At 32.7% G+C, this 21,155-nt stretch overlaps 3 protein-coding genes and 1 pseudogene across 7 annotated transcripts; 1 reads left to right on the top strand and 3 right to left on the bottom strand.

The window, feature by feature from the left end:
• Nucleotides 1–402: 402 nt before the first annotated feature.
• On the top strand, nt 403–4,407 carry LOC142517971 (peroxisomal adenine nucleotide carrier 1-like). 5 transcript variants are annotated; one of them, XR_012813441.1, is made up of 7 exons: nt 1,364–1,640; nt 1,780–1,935; nt 2,872–3,103; nt 3,363–3,509; nt 3,602–3,762; nt 3,842–4,267; nt 4,313–4,407. XR_012813441.1 is itself a non-coding variant. In XM_075620514.1 (6 exons), exons 2-6 carry the CDS (start codon nt 1,793–1,795, stop codon nt 4,128–4,130), a joined length of 972 nt encoding a protein of 323 aa, XP_075476629.1. In that variant the 5' UTR covers nt 403–731; nt 1,780–1,792; the 3' UTR covers nt 4,131–4,407. The 5 variants fall into 5 exon arrangements, 4 of the variants coding, with proteins under 4 accessions (XP_075476629.1, XP_075476630.1, XP_075476628.1 ...); XM_075620514.1 differs by lacking the exon at nt 1,364–1,640 and adding an exon at nt 403–731 and having other exon boundaries at nt 3,842–4,407; XM_075620515.1 differs by having other exon boundaries at nt 1,362–1,668; nt 3,842–4,407.
• Nucleotides 4,408–4,582: 175 nt separating this feature from the next.
• Nucleotides 4,583–6,034, bottom strand: LOC142517973 (putative GPI-anchored protein At5g19250). The gene is made up of 2 exons (XM_075620516.1): nt 5,861–6,034; nt 4,583–5,248 (listed from the first exon to the last, which is right to left on the bottom strand). The coding sequence occupies exons 1-2, from the start codon at nt 5,928–5,930 to the stop codon at nt 4,737–4,739; spliced, it is 582 nt and encodes a 193-aa protein (XP_075476631.1). The 5' UTR covers nt 5,931–6,034; the 3' UTR covers nt 4,583–4,736.
• A 3,750-nt stretch (nt 6,035–9,784) lies between these two features.
• Nucleotides 9,785–10,644, bottom strand: LOC142518531 (putative aquaporin NIP7-1; annotated as a pseudogene).
• Nucleotides 10,645–17,592: 6,948 nt separating this feature from the next.
• On the bottom strand, nt 17,593–19,093 carry LOC142518595 (putative aspartic proteinase GIP2). The gene has a single exon (XM_075621385.1). It carries the CDS (start codon nt 18,997–18,999, stop codon nt 17,737–17,739), a length of 1,263 nt encoding a protein of 420 aa, XP_075477500.1. The 5' UTR covers nt 19,000–19,093; the 3' UTR covers nt 17,593–17,736.
• Between the last annotated feature and the right edge of the window lie 2,062 nt (nt 19,094–21,155).

Raw genomic sequence — 21,155 nt, 5'->3', positions numbered from 1 at the left:
ACGTAACGTGTGTTTTCAGTAGGTGAAAACCTAGCTTTGACGTGGAGGGGGCCGAATTTAGACGAGAAGATGGATACTCGGGGAGACAAAAACTTAAATATTGTTTGTTTTCTAGTTTCAAAATTTATTACATTTTCATTCCCGTGACATTAAAATAAGTTTCCATACGTATAATTAATTGAATTTTTGAGTGTTTGAACAATGTTTATGTGTTTTATTCATCTTTAAAAAACATTTTATCAGACGAATACATCGCACATAAATTGCCTAACATAATTGATATTACTGCGTTAATTAAAAAATCTATCTAATGCGTATCGAAAAATAGCAGTCATGGGCCTCACGACGTTAAAACAAATAGAATGGTTCTATATTCAGAGGAGGACCTCAAAGAATTCGTGGACGCTGTTGAATTTGGATAAACTGGTCTGTTTTCTCCTTCAAATATGAAACCATGCATATTCTCTCCGTACTCTTCCTTTTTCCGAATTAACGAGCTCGATCGATATAAAATGGTTGCCGTGGTTAATTAACCCAGAATTACACCGGCAACTCATCGTGTGCTGAGCTTACCATCAGATACAGACAGCCAGAGACGCATTACAGAAGATAAAGAAAGCTCTGCCCGGCCGATCGACGAAATGGGATATAGTTTGGAGATGATCTTTTCTAAAACGTCTGAATCAAAATTCAAGATTCTATCTCAGATGACGTTGACCGAAACACGGCAGGTGAATATATATCCTCGTCTCATTCGGCCTTTGTTAATTTGTATGATTCGAGAGAAGATTACTCGGTGTATTCATGTAGTGGTTCTAGTCTGTTGGATACAAAGATTACGTAATCGTGTAGTGTGTATTGATTCATTGTATTATGTGTATGTTAACTATATATATATATATATATATATATATATATATATATATATGGAAAATTCACCTAGAATTCCTTGAGCTTAATTTACATTTAATCAGTCGGGGATTCTTAGACTACATATAGTTTTTGATTTTTTGATATCCTCGAAAGATAGTATTTTTAATTGATAAGAAATTATTGTTAATATTGTAATTTGATAGATAAAATAGTGAATGTGTTATTCATGGCAAAAACTTTTGTGAGACGGTTTTACGTATCGTATTTTGTGAGACAGATATTTTATTTGGGTCATCCATGAAAATTATTACCTTTTTATGCTAAGTGTATTATTTTTTATTGTGAATATCGGTAGGATTGACTCGTCTCACAGATAAAGATTCGTGAGATCGTCTCACAAAAAACATACTCACTGTTCATGTACCTAAGAGTTTGAAAAGTGGGAAGAAAAATTTGGCCAATTGAATTGCTATAGATTTATTATTTATTTGTTTTTTTTTTGAGTCCCGAAGAGAATAGTTACAGTTGTTTATCAAGATTGAGATTTTATCCAAATTTATATTTCTTAAATGAAATTTTTTTAAAGATTCAATCAAATAAATAAATTACGTAACGTCGGTCCCAAAAATGCCGTCACGTTGGTAATCCCAAGACGATCGATTATCCAACCCAATTCTCGGCGGCGGGCATAAAAGCACCCACCACGGACCGTCGTGGTCCATTGGACTTCACTGTTGGATTCCGCCGCCGTTGCACTGACTTTCAAGGTTTTGTTCTCCACTCATTTTTACCGTGGTAGGAGCGCGATCGCCGGAAAGGCGGCAAGTTATTTGATCTGAACTTTGACTGTTTCTGTTTCTCTTCATTAATTGGATTTGATTTTTTTTTTTTTTTGGGGGTGAAAAGGTTGATCTTTTCGATGGATTTGGATCTGGAGTCTCTAGTGGAGGCGACGTCGGGTGCGGTGGGTGCTCTGGTCAGCACCACCATTTTGTATCCTCTCGACACTTGCAAGACGAAGTATCAAGCTGAAAATCGAGCTCACCATTACCAAAAATACAGGTTTTGTCTTCTTTTAGGTGTTGTGGTTGATAATTTTAATTTATAGGCAATTAGGTACATTTTCTGCGTCATGCTGGTGATTTTACATCTACTTCTATCATGATTCTTTTCTTTTTTTTAACATGTAAACTTTAGATGTCGTGTAGAGTTTTTATCCTTATAATGAATTATGCTCCCCCCTTTTTAGCATGGGACGGGGAAGTGTTTGTTTACTGGGAGAATAGTTTTGGTTTGCTTGTGTGCTTGATTTCATCATTTTGGTGGGTGATGCGAAATCTTGGGTGTTTGAATTAAGTGGATGCCTTTTTTGTCATCTGGTCATAACGTCCCTGAAGAAGTTGGGAAACTAGAAATCGCGTCTTTTCTTCATGTTTACTGGGATGAAGTTTAAGGGGAGAGACAGTGTTGATGGACACTATTTGATATTTCATCAATTAAATAAATTTTTGCGTTATATTACCTATGTATTTCAATCAGGCAACTTTTTTGTCGGAAAAACTGTGACTCTAATTATTATTCGGAACATGGGGATTGAAAAAGACTCAAAAATTCAATGGTGCGAAAGCTAAACAATGCAGACTTGTTACTTTTGCAAGTATTTATGACTCGTGAGGTTTGAGATTTAAACAGAAATAGACTCGAGCATATTCCATGGCAGCATTGAGATTTTAGATTAACTTGGCTGTCTCCAAATATCAGTGTTTGGAATTATTGCTTTTGCTAATTTCAAAAACTCTGTATATGCAATTTTAGACCGTTTTGTGAATTGGGTTTGAGATTGGTGAAAAGGGTACCTTAGTTTGCTGTGACGTCCTCACATCAACATGACATGGTAACAGCATACAATTTGAAGAGCTTCTGTGCCTATGTCTCTCATTCGTCAGCTAAGCAGCAGCTGTCTTAAATAAGCTGAGTCTATGACTTTTATTCTAACAGGAATATTTCGGATGTGTTCTGGGAAGCAGTTTCCAGGCATCAAGTACTTTCCTTGTATCAAGGCCTGGGAACTAAGAACCTGCAGGCTCTCATTTCACAGTTTGTCTATTTCTATGGATATAGTTTCTTTAAGAGATTGTATTTAAGAGAAAGCGGATCCAAATCTATAGGAACTGCAGCTAATCTGGTCATTGCTGCTGCTGCTGGCACATGCACGGCCATCGTAACGCAGGTATGTCTGGAATTTCCCTATTCCCATTTGCAAAAAAGCCAGCACCATTCTGTTTGCATTACGAGTGTTTATTTATTTTATGTTGAATAATGAAAAAGGGTTGAAGTCTATAAGGTTTTAGTCCCCTGGTTGGTAATACGAAGGATCTTGGATATTTTTATTATAGCGAGTCTCGACCTGCCAGTTTAACGTTAATATTTTTTGGTGTATGTATTACTATGTCTGAATTTGGTAGCCTGATTATGGTTTTATTGATCAGCCTCTTGATACAGTATCATCAAGAATGCAAACTAGTGATTTTGGGAAATCCAAAGGCCTTTGGAAGTCCCTCTCTGAGGGAACTTGGAGTGAGGCATTTGATGGTCTAGGAATCTCTCTTCTTCTTACAACAAATCCGTCCATACAGGTTGATACTTGTTCTTTTAGAGTTCCATTTCTGAAAGTGGATAACTAAATATATTCAAAAGCAATTCTAATGGAAATTACAAAGCCATGCAGTATACCGTGTTTGATCAGTTGAAGCAGAGACTGTTAAAGAACAGAACGAGCGAACAGAGAGATGGTATATCATCTCCAGAAGCACTTTCTGCATTTTCTGCCTTTGTGGTGGGTGCAGTCTCGAAATGCATTGCTACCTGTATGACCTACCCAGCTATAAGGTGATCGAAAGACCTAGTGAATTTATCTTACTTGTTAGTTGAGTTCTATTGATGAAGTTGCTTTTTCATTTCTGAACAGATGTAAGGTGATGATTCAGTCGGCCAAGTCAGATGAAAGTGACGAGGGTAGCGCTCAACTTAAATCCCGTAAGACACTGTCTGGAACTTTTTACTCCATTTGGGAAAAAGAAGGGTTACTCGGTTTCTTCAAAGGGCTACAGGCTCAAATGCTGAAGACTGTCTTAAGCTCAGCTCTGCTTTTGATGATAAAGGAGAAGGTCACAAAGACAACATGGGTCCTAATGATCGCACTAAGGAGGTTCTTGTTGATAACAAGACCAACAAGACCGAAGTTAAAAAGCTCTTAAGTAGCATCAGCATGATCACCGTGCAATTAAATGCACAAACTTTAAAGCTTCCGGTCCATCAAAATATCATAATACCTCTTGGTGAGTCCGATAAATTCAAATATTTATCTTTTATAAACTTAGTTGTACACATGATTGTATTATCGCAACAGAATTTAGCAGAAATAATGTTTAGCAATGAGCAATCATCGAAACAGAATTTAGCAGAAATAACGTTTAGGAATGAGCCTGAACCAGATATGCACAACATATCATGTTAATGCCTATGAGTTGTATATTTAGCCCGTGTCTGGAACTGGGCAGTGATAAAATTTCATCCAAATAATGTTGTCCACGAAATTACGAAAATGTCACCTTGTTAACCGAATAGAAAAGGAAGATATCTTTTTACGGCAGGAAGAGCCTAAGAATGGAGAGAACATATTGCAAAATGCGAGTAACACACATCAATGTATGTTTAGCTTTTTACCAAGCTTTCGTCAATATTCCGTGTCCCTGTCAAGACTGGAAACTTCAGAGAAAGTTTTCTAAGACAAGAACTTTGCTAAATACCCGAGCCAAAAGGAAAAGTAATTAGATTTGTCAACCTCGAGTGACCAACTCCACTCAGTGTAATACAAAAAATGCTGCAAATAAAACCACCAAATGGCCGACAGAAGCAAGGCTGGACGCTCCACTGTCATTGTTCAAATTAGTTCCCACTGAGTAACTCCCATCAGATGTGCTTGTAGTCAAAATGACAACTATCCAGTTACCTTCTGAACCAATACCAACGCCAGTGAACGCGGAATCGTTTAAATAGCGCGTGTATTGCGATTTTGTGAAATTCGATGCGACAAGACTTGGATCGAGGTTGGGAACACAAGCAGGCATGATTTGTCCATCTCTTGTAATGGTGGAATTTAACTGGCATTTTATAAGAAGGTTTGGAAAGTCTGTGTACTGAGGTTCGGTGCCTGGTATGGTGTTCGAACCTGTGGTGTTGGTGCAAGGTTGGTCCTTGAATTGATGTGCAACTTTACTGCTGAGACATTCTGCTCGGTCATTCTTGGTTAATGTTGTCAAGTTTAAGGATGTTCTGTACTGGTTAATCGCTTGAAGAAGATTGTCGTCCTCATCTGCAGAAGGAATAATAAAGATCCGAGTTATCACCTCAAAATATATAATAAAGTCAAAGACAAGATTTTTCCTCTGGCTGATTTTGGGATCAGATTTGTAACCCCCATTGAGACCTTACATTGTTCAGATCTTTAAACCAAAAGACAATAGAGATGAAACAGTGAAGTCCACAATTTCTTGATCTTTCTTCCTCTGTCCATTTTGGTTCAAAATGATTACTGTAATCAATTTTACTCAACAATATATGTTCCTAAAATGCATTACTAGCTTAACCACCGCTAAAAACGTGAGCACATAAGAGCAACAAAACTAGCCACTAGTTTTGTCTAAAACATAAGAGAACTGAATATTGTTCGAGAGAATCAAGAACTAATCTCCGAACAAAAACAGATCTTCAAACCCAGGAATGGAACCACGAAGTTGTCGATAAAAGTTGATATCAAGACGCCCAATTGGCTTGAAATCACAACATTTTGAAAGCAACAAAGAAATCACCACAATACATAGATTGCCATAACCCAAATCCAAGAATTTAAGTCAAAGCAACACAAATTGTTTGTCTTTTAACATTCAAGAAGATGGGTTTGCTAGAAATTCAGTAGATCAGTTACCATCGCATCTTGCGAGAAGAATGGAGTGTAGGAACAGAGAAAGGAGGAGCCACCATTGGAGAAACGCCATTTCTGAGTGAAATATAAGCTTGGAGCTTTTTCCTAGAGATACTTCTTTCTTCGTGAAGGAAGATGAGTTGCCTTCGTCTAATATAAGGAACTACTTGGTGACGCGGCATTAGAATCCCTGGTGATTAGGTGCATTAGCTTTTGGAATAAAGTTTTTTTTAAAAAAAAAATCTTATTCTGATGATGATGAGATTATTCGAATTTGAGTCACTACAATAGAGAAACAAGGTGAGATCATTAGAGCTAAAGCTCGGTCTCTCTTTTGAAATAAGTTTAATACACAAGTTATCATTAATTTTATTTAAAATATAGAAAATTCAAAATGCCAAAAAATTTATGTTATATTTTTTCTACACAAAGTAGATGTTTGCAGCAATAAATCAGCATAGAAAGAAAATACAAAATTCCGAAAAAAAATATCTTCTACTAAAAAAATAGTGTAAATGAAATCACATTGTGAATCAATGATTAATCAAGAATTGAACAAATGAGGCCAACCTTGTTGTTGCTCCGTCATTTTCAAATGAAATCAATATTTCAACAATTTTAGTTTTAATAAATCAAACTAGTTGTAATAAATATTAGAATAATGAAGGTAATAAAGGGGGATTGAAGATCTAATGTTTGCCTGAATTCGGAAAAAGAAAGTCTCGTTAGTTAGTCGTGCAACATCGTAGCAGCTAACATGGACAAGAAAAGGGCAACACTTCAGAAATCATTTACTTCTTCAATAAATTAAGCTCCTCCCTATTGTTTGTTATGGATGTCTTGAGTTTCTAAGTTTGGAACGAAGCCTCGAATCTATAATTCAATGAACAAACACTCCCCTACTCAAAAACAAATGCCGGATCAATTGTTAGATATATTCATATATATTGAATAGGTGTGTATAAAAAGTTGTATTTGTATTGAAACAATACATTTTCAAAAGTAGCTGTTTACACCTTTTTCGAAAGGCCGTACATGAAAAGTTGCAATGTTTAATTTATGTACGGCCATAACAAAGAAACTTATAAAAAGTTGCAAGGGTTTACTTACATTGATTGTAGTTGCAATAAACTTTCTTACGTATCTTGTCTCTAGAGAATTCAAAGTGCATAGTTTCTTCATCTTATCCTACAGGATATTTTGATCTGATTTATTTGCACAAAACAGAGAGCAAATAAAGCCTAAAGGAAAGTGTGTATCCTACACGATTCGAAGCCGACTCCATAACGCATAATTTTCCGCTATATCTGTTTATTTGTTTTACCTAACATCAATTGCTATATTCAGTTGTAATAGGTGATGCATCAGTTGATAAGACGCAAGTATTTTTTCCATGTTTCGGTGTAAGTCCCAAGTGCCTTAACCATTTCTAAATGTGGTCCACAGCAAAGGATATTTTTTCACCATGTAATAATTCAACCTATTGAAGCCAACTTTATATAATAGCACAGATTGCCTTGTTGTTCTCCTTTGGTTTGATTAGAATTTATAGATTCTGAAAAGAAGAATTCATTGATTCGTAGATCAAATATAAACTTCAAATTATAGAAAGAACACCTACAATCAATGTAAGTAAACCCTCTCCATTCAAATACAGCTGCAAAAGCCTACTCTGCATGTTCCATCCTGGTATCAGTTATAGGTTAACCATAACCAATTTTTTCCATTAAAAATATATTTCAAACAGGACTCCGAGGCAAGATACCAGGCCTCAGGAGATGAGAAAAAGTTCAAGACAATCGGGAATCATTCCATCATCACCAAAGTCGTCATTAAGAAATCATATTTCCACAATCCAAATAACTGCAGTGAGCCTGTCCTAATTGCAATATCGAGAATTTTCATCACAAAAAGTACCTAGGCTGCACAATGGACTTCTTGTAGTAACTGTAGGGCATCATCGCCGATCCGAATGGAAACAGCCGATGGATTTGCCTTCACGAACCTCGCCACCAGCTTCTCCGTCGTGGGTTTATAAGTACTTGTCCGAACGGAACATAATACTCATATATAGGTTTTTTAGAGACAAACAAATGTTTCAATGGTTGGAGTAAATTATCCATTTATCCGCCATGTATATACTGTGACCTCGTATGTATAGAAATTGACTTGTGGCAAATTACATTCCCCGGGCCAATAATTTCGAGATTACACTTCTCAATATTGAAAGAAACTTCATTCACATTTGAATTTGCAGCAACCCAGTAATATTGGCACGGCCTTGTTTGGCGTGGGTAAGGTTGGATAGTAAAAATTTTTATATCTTGATTAGATTATTAATTTTTATGAGTTTAGTCCACTCATGAATTCAAACATTTACATCATCGGTAGGGGTTCTTTTGCAGCTGTAACTCTCCGATCAAATAGAGCTGCAAAAGATACAAATATTTAATATCATATAGTTGTATTAGTACTTTTTATGGTCGTTCTTCGCTATGCAAGGACAATTATTATTTCTAATTATCAATTTATAACTCATAAAATCGAACAAAAGATATTAATTAAGATTTTTCTATTACTTTAATTCAAAAATATTGGTCCGATAAATCTAATAAAAAATGTAGAGAAATATATACAACTTACTCAAGTTAAAAAGAGATTTAAAAGAATGGTATTGTTAAATAGTGAAAATTCAACATCTAACCATCGATATTAACGGAATAAAAATTTTCAATGATTAGACTCTAAAAGTAGTTAAATCAATTAGTCTACTATATTTAAATATTTAAAATCGAAATGAATAAGTATTGTGATACCCTTTGTCCCACATCTTAAAAATTAAAGATTTAAAATGAGTTTATAATGGGCTTACAATGAATTTCTAAAGCAACTTGAGTTAATCATTTTCGTAAAGCGATGACGAATACGAAGTAGTTGCTATAAGAGCCCATAACCCCATTGTGCAGTCACGCAGGCGCGGGCCTGAACTCGGGACGTGACAAGTATCGATATTTTTTATTTAAAAAAAAAAAGAGAAATAAAAAATTAGGAGGCTGGTGATATGACTATATAAAGAAAATTTACATCACACTGATGCAGTGGTGGAAACTTTGACAAGAAAAATTAGCGAGGAAAATAGGAGTATGATTATTCACAAATTATCGTTTTAAATGAAACTAATTTAACTCGGTGAAAATTATGTTAAGGCTTGGAAAATTAAGTAAAACTTGATCATGAAATGGAACATCCAACTTAAAACATCAAATTAAATTGTTCAGATGTTACCAGCTTAATTGTTACATGTTCTAATGCAAGGATCCTCTACTACCTTGAAGTGGGGTTGTACAAATTTCAGACTCGCAAGACCAGCCTTGGAGCCGTAAAATCCGGTAAACGGAAACTCCGACGATGGCCCCTAAAGTTGGGGCGAAAAGATACACCCACAAGTGATCAGATCTCCATTAAATGAGTGCGGGTCCTCATGATCTTTCTGGATTCATTGAGCCTCCTGAAACAGGTCTGGATTCAAAAATTTCTATAAATGAATGAAGAAGAGAAATTAAAGTTCATGTGAAATAACTTTTGTTCAATGTGTTATGATTCAGTTTTTACCCAGTAATCAGCACTCCAAGGCCAATGGTTATTCCAGCGACAAATCCAGACAACTGGCCCAGCTGCAAGAGTTCGTTTTGTGTTATGTTTAGTGTCTTTAACACGGTCTTGGGGATGAGGGACAGAATAGAAGTTAAATTTTAATATCTTTCAGTGGAAAAAAAAAAGGAATGAAACGACTATCTTTACTTACTCTTGTTTTCATTTGGACACGACATATTGCAGCAAAATCTTAGAAAACACGAGCTATCAGATTATTGAGCACGACAGTTTCTACACATTATTTCATTTTGGTTGGATGGAATTGCAGGACGATTATAGCATTGTCTTACATACCGATTTAGGGTCGGTAAACAAAGATGTAGTTAAGAACAGGACTATGAACGTGGCTAAAAATTCGACCCAGAATGCTGCTGTGCATCCATGTAGTGGCCTTGTCATCATAATCTCAGCTTCAATGCCATAGACTAATGGTACTATATATGCTGTCAAAACCGAGCCTCCCGCTTGTGCAAGAACATACAGTGGAGCCTTAAAAATTGCGATTAAAACAAGGGTAAATCTAGTCTCCTTGCATAGATAAGTTTCATTAGAATTTGAATCGTGTGTTGGAAATTTTACCTCTGACAATGGAAATGGACCAACGGTTGCAAAAGCAATAGTTACAGCGCAGGGTTTAAATGAGCACCAGAAATGGAACCTATAGAGAAAACTAAGACTATTACAGTTAGAGCTGCTGTTACTGCGTATTCCATTAGCCCTGCTTTAATTCCCATGAAAGCAATGTTTCCTATGATCCCGCCAATACAAAACATTAAAAGAAATGTTCCCAATGCCTCTGCCATGACCTGCAGAATGTTGGTTTCTGTTATAAAGACCTCAAAAAAAATTGGCCCAACCTTTGATAATAAAATGCTTGAGTCGAAGGGTTGTTACCTTTCGGATAAGTGTTGGGTTAATTCAAAAGGAAGCTCGAACAAAGCTTTGTTCGTTGGAATGTTTCCAATGCTAGGAGGAGTGATGTATCCGAATTCTTTATCATTTGTATGCTGAAATCTTGTGGAGGTACTTGGTGAAACATCAGGAGAAAATGAATCTTGAAAAGGAGTGGCTTTCATTTTTCGAATTTCTCTTTTCTTAGTTGCGGATATCAAGTCTTACAGGGGATATTTGAAGGTAAACCAATGTAAATGAATCCCAAGTTAGGATTCGTGTATTGTACTTTTGAGCTCACATATTTATGTTTTAGAATTGCAGGAAATAAAAATGTGAGAAGCTGGGAAATGAGGGACGGTAGTTTCTTCAAGTGTTAAAAAACGCAATACTTGCGTTGTTTTCTGAAAAAGCATGAAAAATTAAGCCATACTTCTTGCATGTACTAAAACACACACAGATTGACCATTTCTGTCCAACTGTTTCCTAATTATTTACTACCTAGATCGAATTAGTTCTGCGACAATAATGTTCACCAATTCCATGATAAACATTTGGTGAATCCAAGATTTGTGTTGTAATTAAGAAGATTTACAAAGTCATTCCAACACATTTCAGGAAACATATTAGTCATATATCCAGCTTGGTACCCATGGTGACATACATCTTTCGAACCACGGGACAGTGTCAAGCATCCGACAGGAGTGTCCTGAGAAATGTAAAATTTTTTGCATTCATGATGCATACACATACAAAAAGATAAAAGGCAACGGCCCGTCTGTTGACGGTGCCTACACAATAAAGTAGATCGAGTGCCAACAGCCCAAACTACACTACTCGTGATGTTTCCATAGCCAAAAAAAGCAAAAAACGCAGTACACAAGGAAGACTTCAAGTAGCAACTGCAAACGATCAAAACGATGCCTCAAGCTTTCGACGTAAAATTGAAAGTTGGCACAAGTAGTTTGACGTCCCAACGACGTAGAACTGAAAAGAAACATGATCTGAACAAACTAAAAAAATTATTCAAAAAAATATCATAAATTAACCACACCCTAAACATCACACAAGCATCAACAAATTACAGGAACATAAAAAAAAAATTCAACATATTATAGCATTGGTAAAAGTAAGGAAAGGCAGACTTAGATAAAATAGATTTATAGATATATAGTAGTATAAAGAATAATATCGCGATATAAACTAAAAATATAAAATATTACATAAAATTGGATATAGGAAAATATACTCTACTGCAATATAATTTGGAGGAGGCCAGGACGTTCATTGATCTTTTTTGCTAGGTAGTTGATAGTGGGAAGGGAGAGGAAGTAATTTATATTTGAGGGGAAGTTTTTACAGTTGGAGGAGGATCTAGAGAATGCAAAGAGGTTGAGTTAACCGAGTTCATCTTTGTTGCCTCTTCGAGTCCGTTGGACTGCCCCCTCCCTCCTGCTCATACAACCAAAATCAATGTGGATTGACGTGGATTATATATTTTGGGTGAGTGGTCGGTAGGGATCGCGAATGTGAAATGGTATTTGCTATCAGTTGATCGGTTATTATTGACGCTGTATATAGCGGAAACTTACGTTGTTCTTGAACGATGGCTAGCCTAGCTGATGCAAGGTTAGTCGGGACAATTGAGATGGACGCTTTTAATGTGGCGCACACTATTTTATCAGCCATCACGGCGAGCTCCAGAAGCACAACTGTAATATTCTACCAAATATATTAGTATTTCACGTACGATACAATATTATTTTATGTAATTAATAATTATATATATAATACAATGAATATATTTAAATTTTAAATATTATTATGAGAATTTTAACTATATAATTAAAACATAAATACAAACTAGATTGACATTGAGTAACATATTTAATGTGCGAAAAAAATATTATTAAAAACTTCCTCGAATACAATATTTGTCTTGGTTATTGTCTACATCAAATATTAAAATTTGGATACCCTTAAGATTTGTAACCCACGAAACAATGATGAACAATTAATATCAAATAAACATTAGAGGGAGTATACATCAAATAATAGATACCAGTGTATGAATAATTTAAGACATGTCAATTATGTTATCACGGAGTTGCGGAAATTCCAGCAATCTTGATTTCGGAGATAATAAACTTATTATTGTGTTTCATACTTATTTACTTAAATAGCTAGATTGAGCCGGAGGTCATGGATAAAGCAAACAGCTAAACTTGAACAGTTATTATGCTATTTTGGTCTTATCTATCAGCTCAATTATTGTAACGGAACAATTCAGCATGTGTTAGAAAGCTAAGACGATTTAATCTACAAACTATCTTCCAAATTTGATGTTTGAATTGGAATTTATGTAACTAACAAAACCACGATGAAGTTAATGATTATGCACTAGTCTTGCACTGAATTAAGAACAAGTTCCAGATTGTATATGTTCTGGAATTTCGAGCATTTATCTCTCATAAAAACTTAAATCAAGTGATTCTTGATCGTTCGGAAAGCTAAGAAAAAATGCTACAATTTTCATGTTCATCACTTTACCCAAAAATCTTTGAATCAAGAGCTGTAATCAAGAGAATAGACCAACTAGATTTGGGCTAAACTCTAACAATTGAACCAACTCCAGCAGGTCCAAATCTTATCGGACCACTCCTAAATTCCAGCCACCAAACTCTGACCAGACCGCTCTGGAAGTTTAGCCTTCAGCCTAATATTAACAAGTGGTCAAGAAGTCAAATATTATTGTTTTAATGTTAAAAATAGTACAAAACATTTTCAAACAATCATATTCTTGTATCTAGCGTTCAACATTCTTGAAAGTCATAAATATAACACTTTTACTATTTGATGATTATTAAAAGCATGTGCAACTTAATTAAAGCAAAACAAGCTTGAATAAGAGCAAACCCAAGAAGACGAGGCTAAATAGATACATTATTTTAGTGAAAGTTATCTCATGTGTGTGAGGCTATATTTGAGATATTAATACACTGTAAAAAATTAAATCATCACATACACAATCACTCACGAAAATATAGATGAGCTACAAAATATAGTTGAGCGATAGTTTTCACACAAATACATTAAATATTGTGTTTGCAGTCTTGATTTAAGGGACGTTAAATATTATGCGGACGGTGAGGTTGCATCCTACAATTAAAAGTATGCTAGGAGTTTCGATTAGGAAATAGAAAAGTTCTAAGTTAAAATTGGTTTGTACTAAGGGTGTATAAATCAAAATCTTCTAGTGGATCCTTCCTAAATGGAAAAATGAGTGACATAGGAGTTGTTGATATCCAAACATCCATAAACATATTCATGCATATTTATTTATCACATTTATTTATCATTGCTATTGTTTTTATGTGCATTGTTGAATCATTTTATGAATATTTCAAATACAAAAATATTATATATAAAATGTTTGACAAAATGCGTTGTAGGATCGAGCGCTTGTCGCTTTACCAAAAGCTATAGCTAGTAGTAATGGTGCAACTCAAATCTTTTAAACCGCACAGCAGCACAAGCACCACGATTCGATTGCTCTACCAAGCAGTGACAATTATTGCACCCAACAATCTCCCTCCCAATAATTGCACTCCTTGCAATCAATGAGAATCGAACCCGTGACCTTGGCTCTGATACCAATTGTAGGACCGAGCGCTTGCCCCTTTACCAAAAGCTATAGCTAGTAGTAATAGTGCAACTCAAATCTTTTAAACCGCACAGCAGCACAAGCACCACGATTCGATTGCTCTACCAAGCAGGGACAATTATTGCACCCAACATGCTTCAACTAAAAATATTATACGCTTTTAACTTCCATATATTTTAAATGTTTTACAAAATTTTAAACAATTTTTAAAGGAATTATTTTAAGTTTTTTTGCTTGGTTTGAAAACAAAACTAGATTTAATTTCTTGACGCTAGTTTCATTTTTTAAACATTTCAAGAACGAGCTATTAAAACTCAATTTCTCTCCCTTGATCGATCCTATAAACTATCAATTAAATCATACATTTTGTTATATCAAATGAAGGAGATGTTGTCGTCAATGAAAGTGTGAGGTTATCAGTGATATCGTATACGATATTTGTTAGAAAATTTTGACGAAATATTTGAATTTTCTATTTAACAGTGCATAACACACAAAAAAAAATTGTATTAGGCAAGGGATCAAAGGTGTCCTAGGAGCTTTGATTAGGTAAGGGATCAAAAGTATTCTAGAAGTTTCGCATTTACTTATCATTTCTTCGCATTTACTTATCATTTCTACTGTTTTTAGATGTATTGTTTGAACATCTATTATATCTTTCAAATACCAAAATATTTTATATAAAGTGTTTGATAAAATGTTTCAACTAAAATTTTTTATACACTATCAACTTCTAAATATTTTAAATGATTTACAAAATTTTAACCATTTTATAGGGTTTATTTTGAGTTTATTTCGCTTGGTTTGAAAACAAAACTCGATTTAGTTTTCTCGATGCTTCGGTTCATTTTTTTTAAATATTTCAAGAATGAAGAATTGTAGCTCCATTTTTCTCCCTCAGTCAATCCTACTAGTTATCAATTAAAGCATACTTTTTGTTATATCACTTGAAGGACATATCTTCGTCAATAAAATTGTGCGCTTATTAGTATCGTATACACTATTTGTCAGAAAATTTTAGGCAAAATATATGAATTTTTTGTTTAGCATTGCACAAGACAAAAAATTTTAGATTAGGCAAGGGATCAAGAATATCCTAGAAGTTTCGATTAGGCAATGGATCAAAAGTGTGCTAAAAATTTCGCATTTACTTACCATCACTAGTGATTTTAGATGCATTGTTGAAACATCTTTTGTATTTTTCAAATACCAAAATATTGTATACAAAATTTTTGATAAAATATTTCAACTAAAATTATTTATACACTTCCATATATTTTAAATGATTTAAAAAAATTTAACCTTGTTTAGATGGGTTATTTTGAGTTTCTTTCGCTTAAGGTTTGAAAACCAAACTCGATTTAATTTCTCCGTGCTCGATATTTTTTAAAAAACATTACAAAAATGAGCTATTGTAGCTCAATTTTTCTCCCTCAATCAATCCTATCAGTTATCAGTTAAATCATATTTTTTTTATATCACTTGAAAGAGATATTATCGGCAATAAAAGTGTATGCTTATCAATATCGTATACACTATTTGTTGGGAAATTTTGGACGAAATATTTGAATATTTTTGTTTAACAATTCATAATATAAATAATTTTGAATGCTCATAAATTTACAATATACTTAAACGGCTACAATTATAAATTACAAAAAAATGGATACATTTAATTTAATCAGACAAATCATTTGCCGTAGCCTATGTTATATTCCTATCATTAAAAAACAGGTTTCATCATTAAATCTTAAAACTATTTTAAATTTGGCCTTTCCATATTTGAAAGATCAACCACTCCCTAAGCTCGTCAATTAATGCGCGCGTCCACCCACGTGACAATTTAAACCATCACCAAATTACGCATGTGACAATTTAAATAATCATTATTTTACTTTTATTCTTTTTTATTCATTATATTATACTACCCTTATTCTACACACTAATCCTTTATTCTTTTTTATTTGTTACCTTTATTCTTTTTTAATTGTTACCTTTATTTTTTTAAAATCCATATATACCAGCATGCATGCAGTCATCCATCCATCGAAAAAAAATGGGACGACATATTTTCAGAGTGAAAAAGAGACAAAATTCGAGATATATCGTGATTTCATAGGATTTTGCCCACACTTGTCTATAATGTTCTATATTATAATCTTATTACTTAGAAAAGACTATTACATGACAACACGTGAAAAAAAAAACATGGTGGCCGGCCGTTTAGTCATTTAAATATTATTAAAATATTGGTTAAATAATATACACTTTAATCATTATTATATTGTAAAGTTTATAAATAAATATTAAAAATAGGCTACTAAATCATATTCGGAGAATATTATGAGAATATTCACTTTATGTAGGATTTACACGAAATTAGATTAAATTTTTTGGCATTAAAAAATAATTTTTTTAGTGCTGAATTTGGAGAAAAAAGCATTTTTAGTCTCACTTTTTTACTAAAACAATTTTAGTCCTTAAATATTTCAACTCAACACTTTGAGTATCTAAACTTTTAAAAATATAACAAAATTAGTCATCACTGTTAATTTTATGGTTAAATATGTTAATTTTGTGGTTAAATACAATTGTTAGACTAAATTGTGATATTTATTATATTATAAGGACCAAAAATAGACACAAAAAATTTAGAAACTAAAATTATGGTGAAAATAAATACGGTAAATAATCACATTTATTATATGAATATATGTTATAATATATAAACAAAATTTAATAATAATTTTTTAAATAAATTACTAACTCAAAATATCAAATAAAACTATCAAAATCGATATAAATTTTTAGTTATAAACTTATTTAATAAATCATTTTATAAATATAGAAAATATGGATTATTTTTTATCAAAATAATTTCGTGATATAAATTTTTTTAATTGACATAGTAAATTGTATCGACTCTTTATAAATATAAATTTACTTTTGTTTAAATATTATTTTAATAGTACTAAAATTGTCAAAATTTATTAAAATTAAGAAATGATTTTAGAATTTTATTATTTTTAAATCAAATAATAAGCTAAACTTTTGTATAAAAGATTTATTCATTTTTAGATTTTTTGATCTAAAATAAAAAAATTAAGTTTTAGTATTAATTTATTTTTACCGTAAGAATTATTTATTTTCTGAAATTATTATCAAAAATTTTTATTTATACACATAATTATATATACTACATATTTATATTTGATATATTAACAAAAATAAAATTGTATATATTTTTATATATTACTTATAAATAATATCAAATAATTAAATAGATTTGATATCAACATCAAAGATATTGAATATATTTTTAAATTTTTATTTTATTCAAGAAATTATTGGAAAATATATTAAAATTTATTTTATGTAAAAACTAAAAGTATATTTTTCCCCTGAATTTGAATTGAAATCATATTTCGATGGAAGATGACCTTTATCTCCATTTTTTTTGGGAAAAAAACAACTCTATAATGCTAAAACTAAATAATAGTTAATTCAAAAACGAAGACCAAAACAATTGATTGTATTCGTCAATAATCTATAGCTGGCAGATAGAGAAGCTATAATCTTGTAAGAAACTGTTACACGACAGGCGTGAAAAAGTACAAGATGAAAATTACAAGTCAACGAAGCTCTACAAATTCGGATTACAGCCACTAAATCAAGAAACCATCGGATACATGGAAGATGCATCAAAATCGGAGCATTTCTTCTTCCCCATCCCCAACGGTGGAGAAAATCCAAGCATAGAATTCGCCAAATTAAACTCAAGCGTGTAATCTTCCAACTGATAACCCCCCATGACAATCGGATCCATTGTATTCAGTCCTCCATTCAAGAATCCCAAACACATTACCTCGTCGCTAACTCTCACCATTGAATTCCTCCCAAGAATCCTCCACTTCACCAGCTCACTCTGCAAAACAAGATCAACTGCTGGAAAATTTGGCAAAATCGTTTTGCTTCCCACTTCATTTGGACTAAAGCAAATTTCAAATGGTGGCACAGGTGCAACCAAACTCAAGTTCATGGAAGTAGCAGCCTTGATGTAAGCAGCAATAAATGTGCTGTAGATCTTGCTTTCCATCGTGGTGTAAGGAGTGGTTGTGCTTATTTTTGTCCTTCCAACATACCCTATTGGATTTAGAGACAATTTCTCGCCAGATATCTTGATGGAGCTCACATTTATGTAGTACCCATCTTGTATGTTGCTGTTCTTGGAAATTAGGGGAGTGTACATCATTGAAATCGTGGACTCGTTTTCAATTTCAGACGGACTCCCACCCAAGAAAATTGCACCATTTGATGGGGACAAACAGATGGAAAATTTCCTGTGAAAGAAGCCGAAAGTAGTAGAAAACTGTGACGGGAGAGAAATTCTTGAATTTCCAAGCCCTAGCATACCTTTGGCACCACTAGCTAAGCCTTCAAGCAACAAGTTTGGAGCACATGAAAACAAGAAGCGTCGAATATACGCAAATGAACCTGGTTCCATCGCATCCAGGAATTTCACACCAACTCTTCCCTCTTTCATCTCCCCAGATGTTGAAACTTTTGACACAGAGTTTTCTACCGGTAAAGTACAAGTCTTGGAGGCATCGTACCGCAGCCCACCACTCCTAGAACAACCCCTAATTTCAACCATCGAACACTGCAGAGAACAACTTTTAACAGACCCGGGAGAAGAAAATTGAGAGGTAAACTGATAATCAATCCAAAGAAATGGTCCTCCAAGATCCACCACAAGCTTGACAGGGGCTAGATTCTCACCTATCAAGAGTTCTGTAACGTATTGAAGAGTAGAGAGATCTTTGGTAAGTGGGAGAACCGCAGCTTTTGGCAAAGTGGGATATTTTTGAGAAATTGCGCCATGTATGTGAGAAATCAGTGGAAAAATTAGTAGAAATTTAAAAAAACTAGCCATGGAAGAAGACGAAAACTATATAGCGTGGAGACAGATAATTAACAAGAGAATGTGGCGGAGGGCCGCGGTGGATGACTGTTTGCAAGGTGTTGCGATTTGCGAGGTCTTTTTCTGGACTTTGTTTGTGTTCTTTTTTTAATGTTATTATTAAATTATTATTATTTTTTTGACAAGATTTAAATTAAAAATTTTAGACATTGTCATAATTATGGTTATGGATAAGCTTGGATGAAAATAATTGATTGGGTTTTTGTTAATATTAAGATTAAAAAAACTAAGATCTAATTCAATCAAAAACACAAGTTCAAAAAGAGATTTTGTAAGTTCATATCTCAAGGATTTTATTAAACTGATGTAAGACAACTAATACACATTTCTTACGTTAAGAATGAACATGACATAACAAGTAGCTCAATTATTGACATTCCAATACATAACAGTGGAACCTAGATCATAAACATAATGTACCTTATTATTCCAATCTTTTAACCGTTTGACTCTAAAAATGAGATAATAAATTGAAACACAAAGATAACATAATTTTCCTTTTAACTCCGTTATTGTAAAGCTTGAATCAAATTTACGATGATTCAAGAATGTAGAATCTCATCTTTTTCACATTAAATAGAAGCATTATATTTATCTTCTAAATATATTGTATGTCATATATGCAGTGAAAAATTTACGTAGACGATTAATCTATTTTGACCTCTTAATTATCAGTAGTATGTATTCTGTGAAATAGTCTTACGGATTCATATCTTTGAGATATGTCGACCTGATCTATATCAATATTGAAAATTAATAATTTTGACATAAAAATTTAATATATTTAATGAGTCGGATAGGGTAGAAGATTCGTTTTACAAAATTGACATGTGAGACAATGTCATAAGAGTATTTTTTTTAGAATAATAAACCATCTAAGAATTCCTTTTTTAGTTTTCATCGTTATTCTAGACCAATATAATCGTTTAACTTGCCTTTTAATTGGTCAAAATAAATTATTTACAGTGGAGTCTGTTATGACAAATTAAAGTAGTATATCTTTAAGATAACATAACATGTTTATACATACAAAAACTCCAACAAGTTTTGCATTGATTATTTCATGTATATACTTCTGATTTCACTGTTTACTTGTGTTTTCATTTAAAGCAAAAGCAAATTTGTTTTTTTTCATAAATAGTTAAAATTCTATATACTACCACAGGCATCTACGGCACACATAATATATATATATATATATATATATATATATATATATATATATATATCTATTCTATTATAAATATATGACTTTCATTTGTGAATTTACTATTTTATCTTTTTATTTGTTTTATAATTTGTAATGTTCATGATAGTTATTATTTTGATTTTACTTTCTTAAATTTAATTACTTAATTATATACTTTTCAAATTCATGAAAAATCCTTATCATAATGTTATACATTTAAAAAAAGTTCTAATATTACTAACATATATTGCTATTATAAATAAATATAGTTATTATTTTGATCTTACATTCAAATTTAATTTAATTACTTAATTTTATACATTTCAAATTCATAGAAAATCATTATCATAATGTTATATATTTAAAAAAATTACTAATATTATTAACATATATTACTATTATAAATAAATATTATAAGATGATTTCAAACATTGTTTTCAGCTATTTGGTCAATTTTTTCTTTTATAAATGTGCTAAATAAATATTACTAAATAACATGATCCATTTGATCATTTTGTGTTCTTACAATGAGATGAGTTTTTTTACCTAGCGTTAACATGTTTTATTGTTATATGTCATTCGTATTGATCATGTTATGTTTGGATTGCTTATGTGATTTGTTTGTTTGGCGAAAGAAAATACAAAACAAAACCACATATCCCACAAAAGTGATTGTTTTCAGCTATTTGGTCAATTTTTTCTTTTATAAATGATGCTAAATAAATATTACTAAATAACATGATCCATTTGATCATTTTGTGTTCTTGCAATGAGATGAGTTTTTTACCCTAGCGTTGACATGTTTTATTGTTATATGTCATTCGTATTGATCATGTTATGTTTGGATTGCTTACCTGATTTGTTTGTTTGTCGAAAGAAAATATACAAAACAAAACCACATATCCCACAAAAATGGTTG

This window comes from Primulina tabacum, chromosome 11 (assembly GCF_025594145.1).
Source record: "Primulina tabacum isolate GXHZ01 chromosome 11, ASM2559414v2, whole genome shotgun sequence".
Classification (NCBI taxonomy): Eukaryota; Viridiplantae; Streptophyta; class Magnoliopsida; order Lamiales; family Gesneriaceae; genus Primulina; species Primulina tabacum.
This window is presented reverse-complemented; position numbering and strand designations above follow the sequence as displayed.

Excerpts from the sequence above, each read along its gene's own strand:
- LOC142517971 (XM_075620514.1), top strand. The coding sequence starts at position 1,793 with ATGGATTTGGATCTGGAGTCTCTAGTGGAGGCGACGTCGGGTGCGGTG. Across the intron at positions 3,510-3,601 it reads CAACAAATCCGTCCATACAG|TATACCGTGTTTGATCAGTT; the intron begins GTTGATACTTGT and ends AAAGCCATGCAG. Across the intron at positions 3,763-3,841 it reads ATGACCTACCCAGCTATAAG|ATGTAAGGTGATGATTCAGT; the intron begins GTGATCGAAAGA and ends ATTTCTGAACAG.
- LOC142517973 (XM_075620516.1), bottom strand. The coding sequence starts at position 5,930 with ATGGCGTTTCTCCAATGGTGGCTCCTCCTTTCTCTGTTCCTACACTCC. Across the intron at positions 5,249-5,860 it reads TCTTCTCGCAAGATGCGATG|ATGAGGACGACAATCTTCTT; the intron begins GTAACTGATCTA and ends TTCCTTCTGCAG.
- LOC142518595 (XM_075621385.1), bottom strand. The coding sequence starts at position 18,999 with ATGGCTAGTTTTTTTAAATTTCTACTAATTTTTCCACTGATTTCTCAC.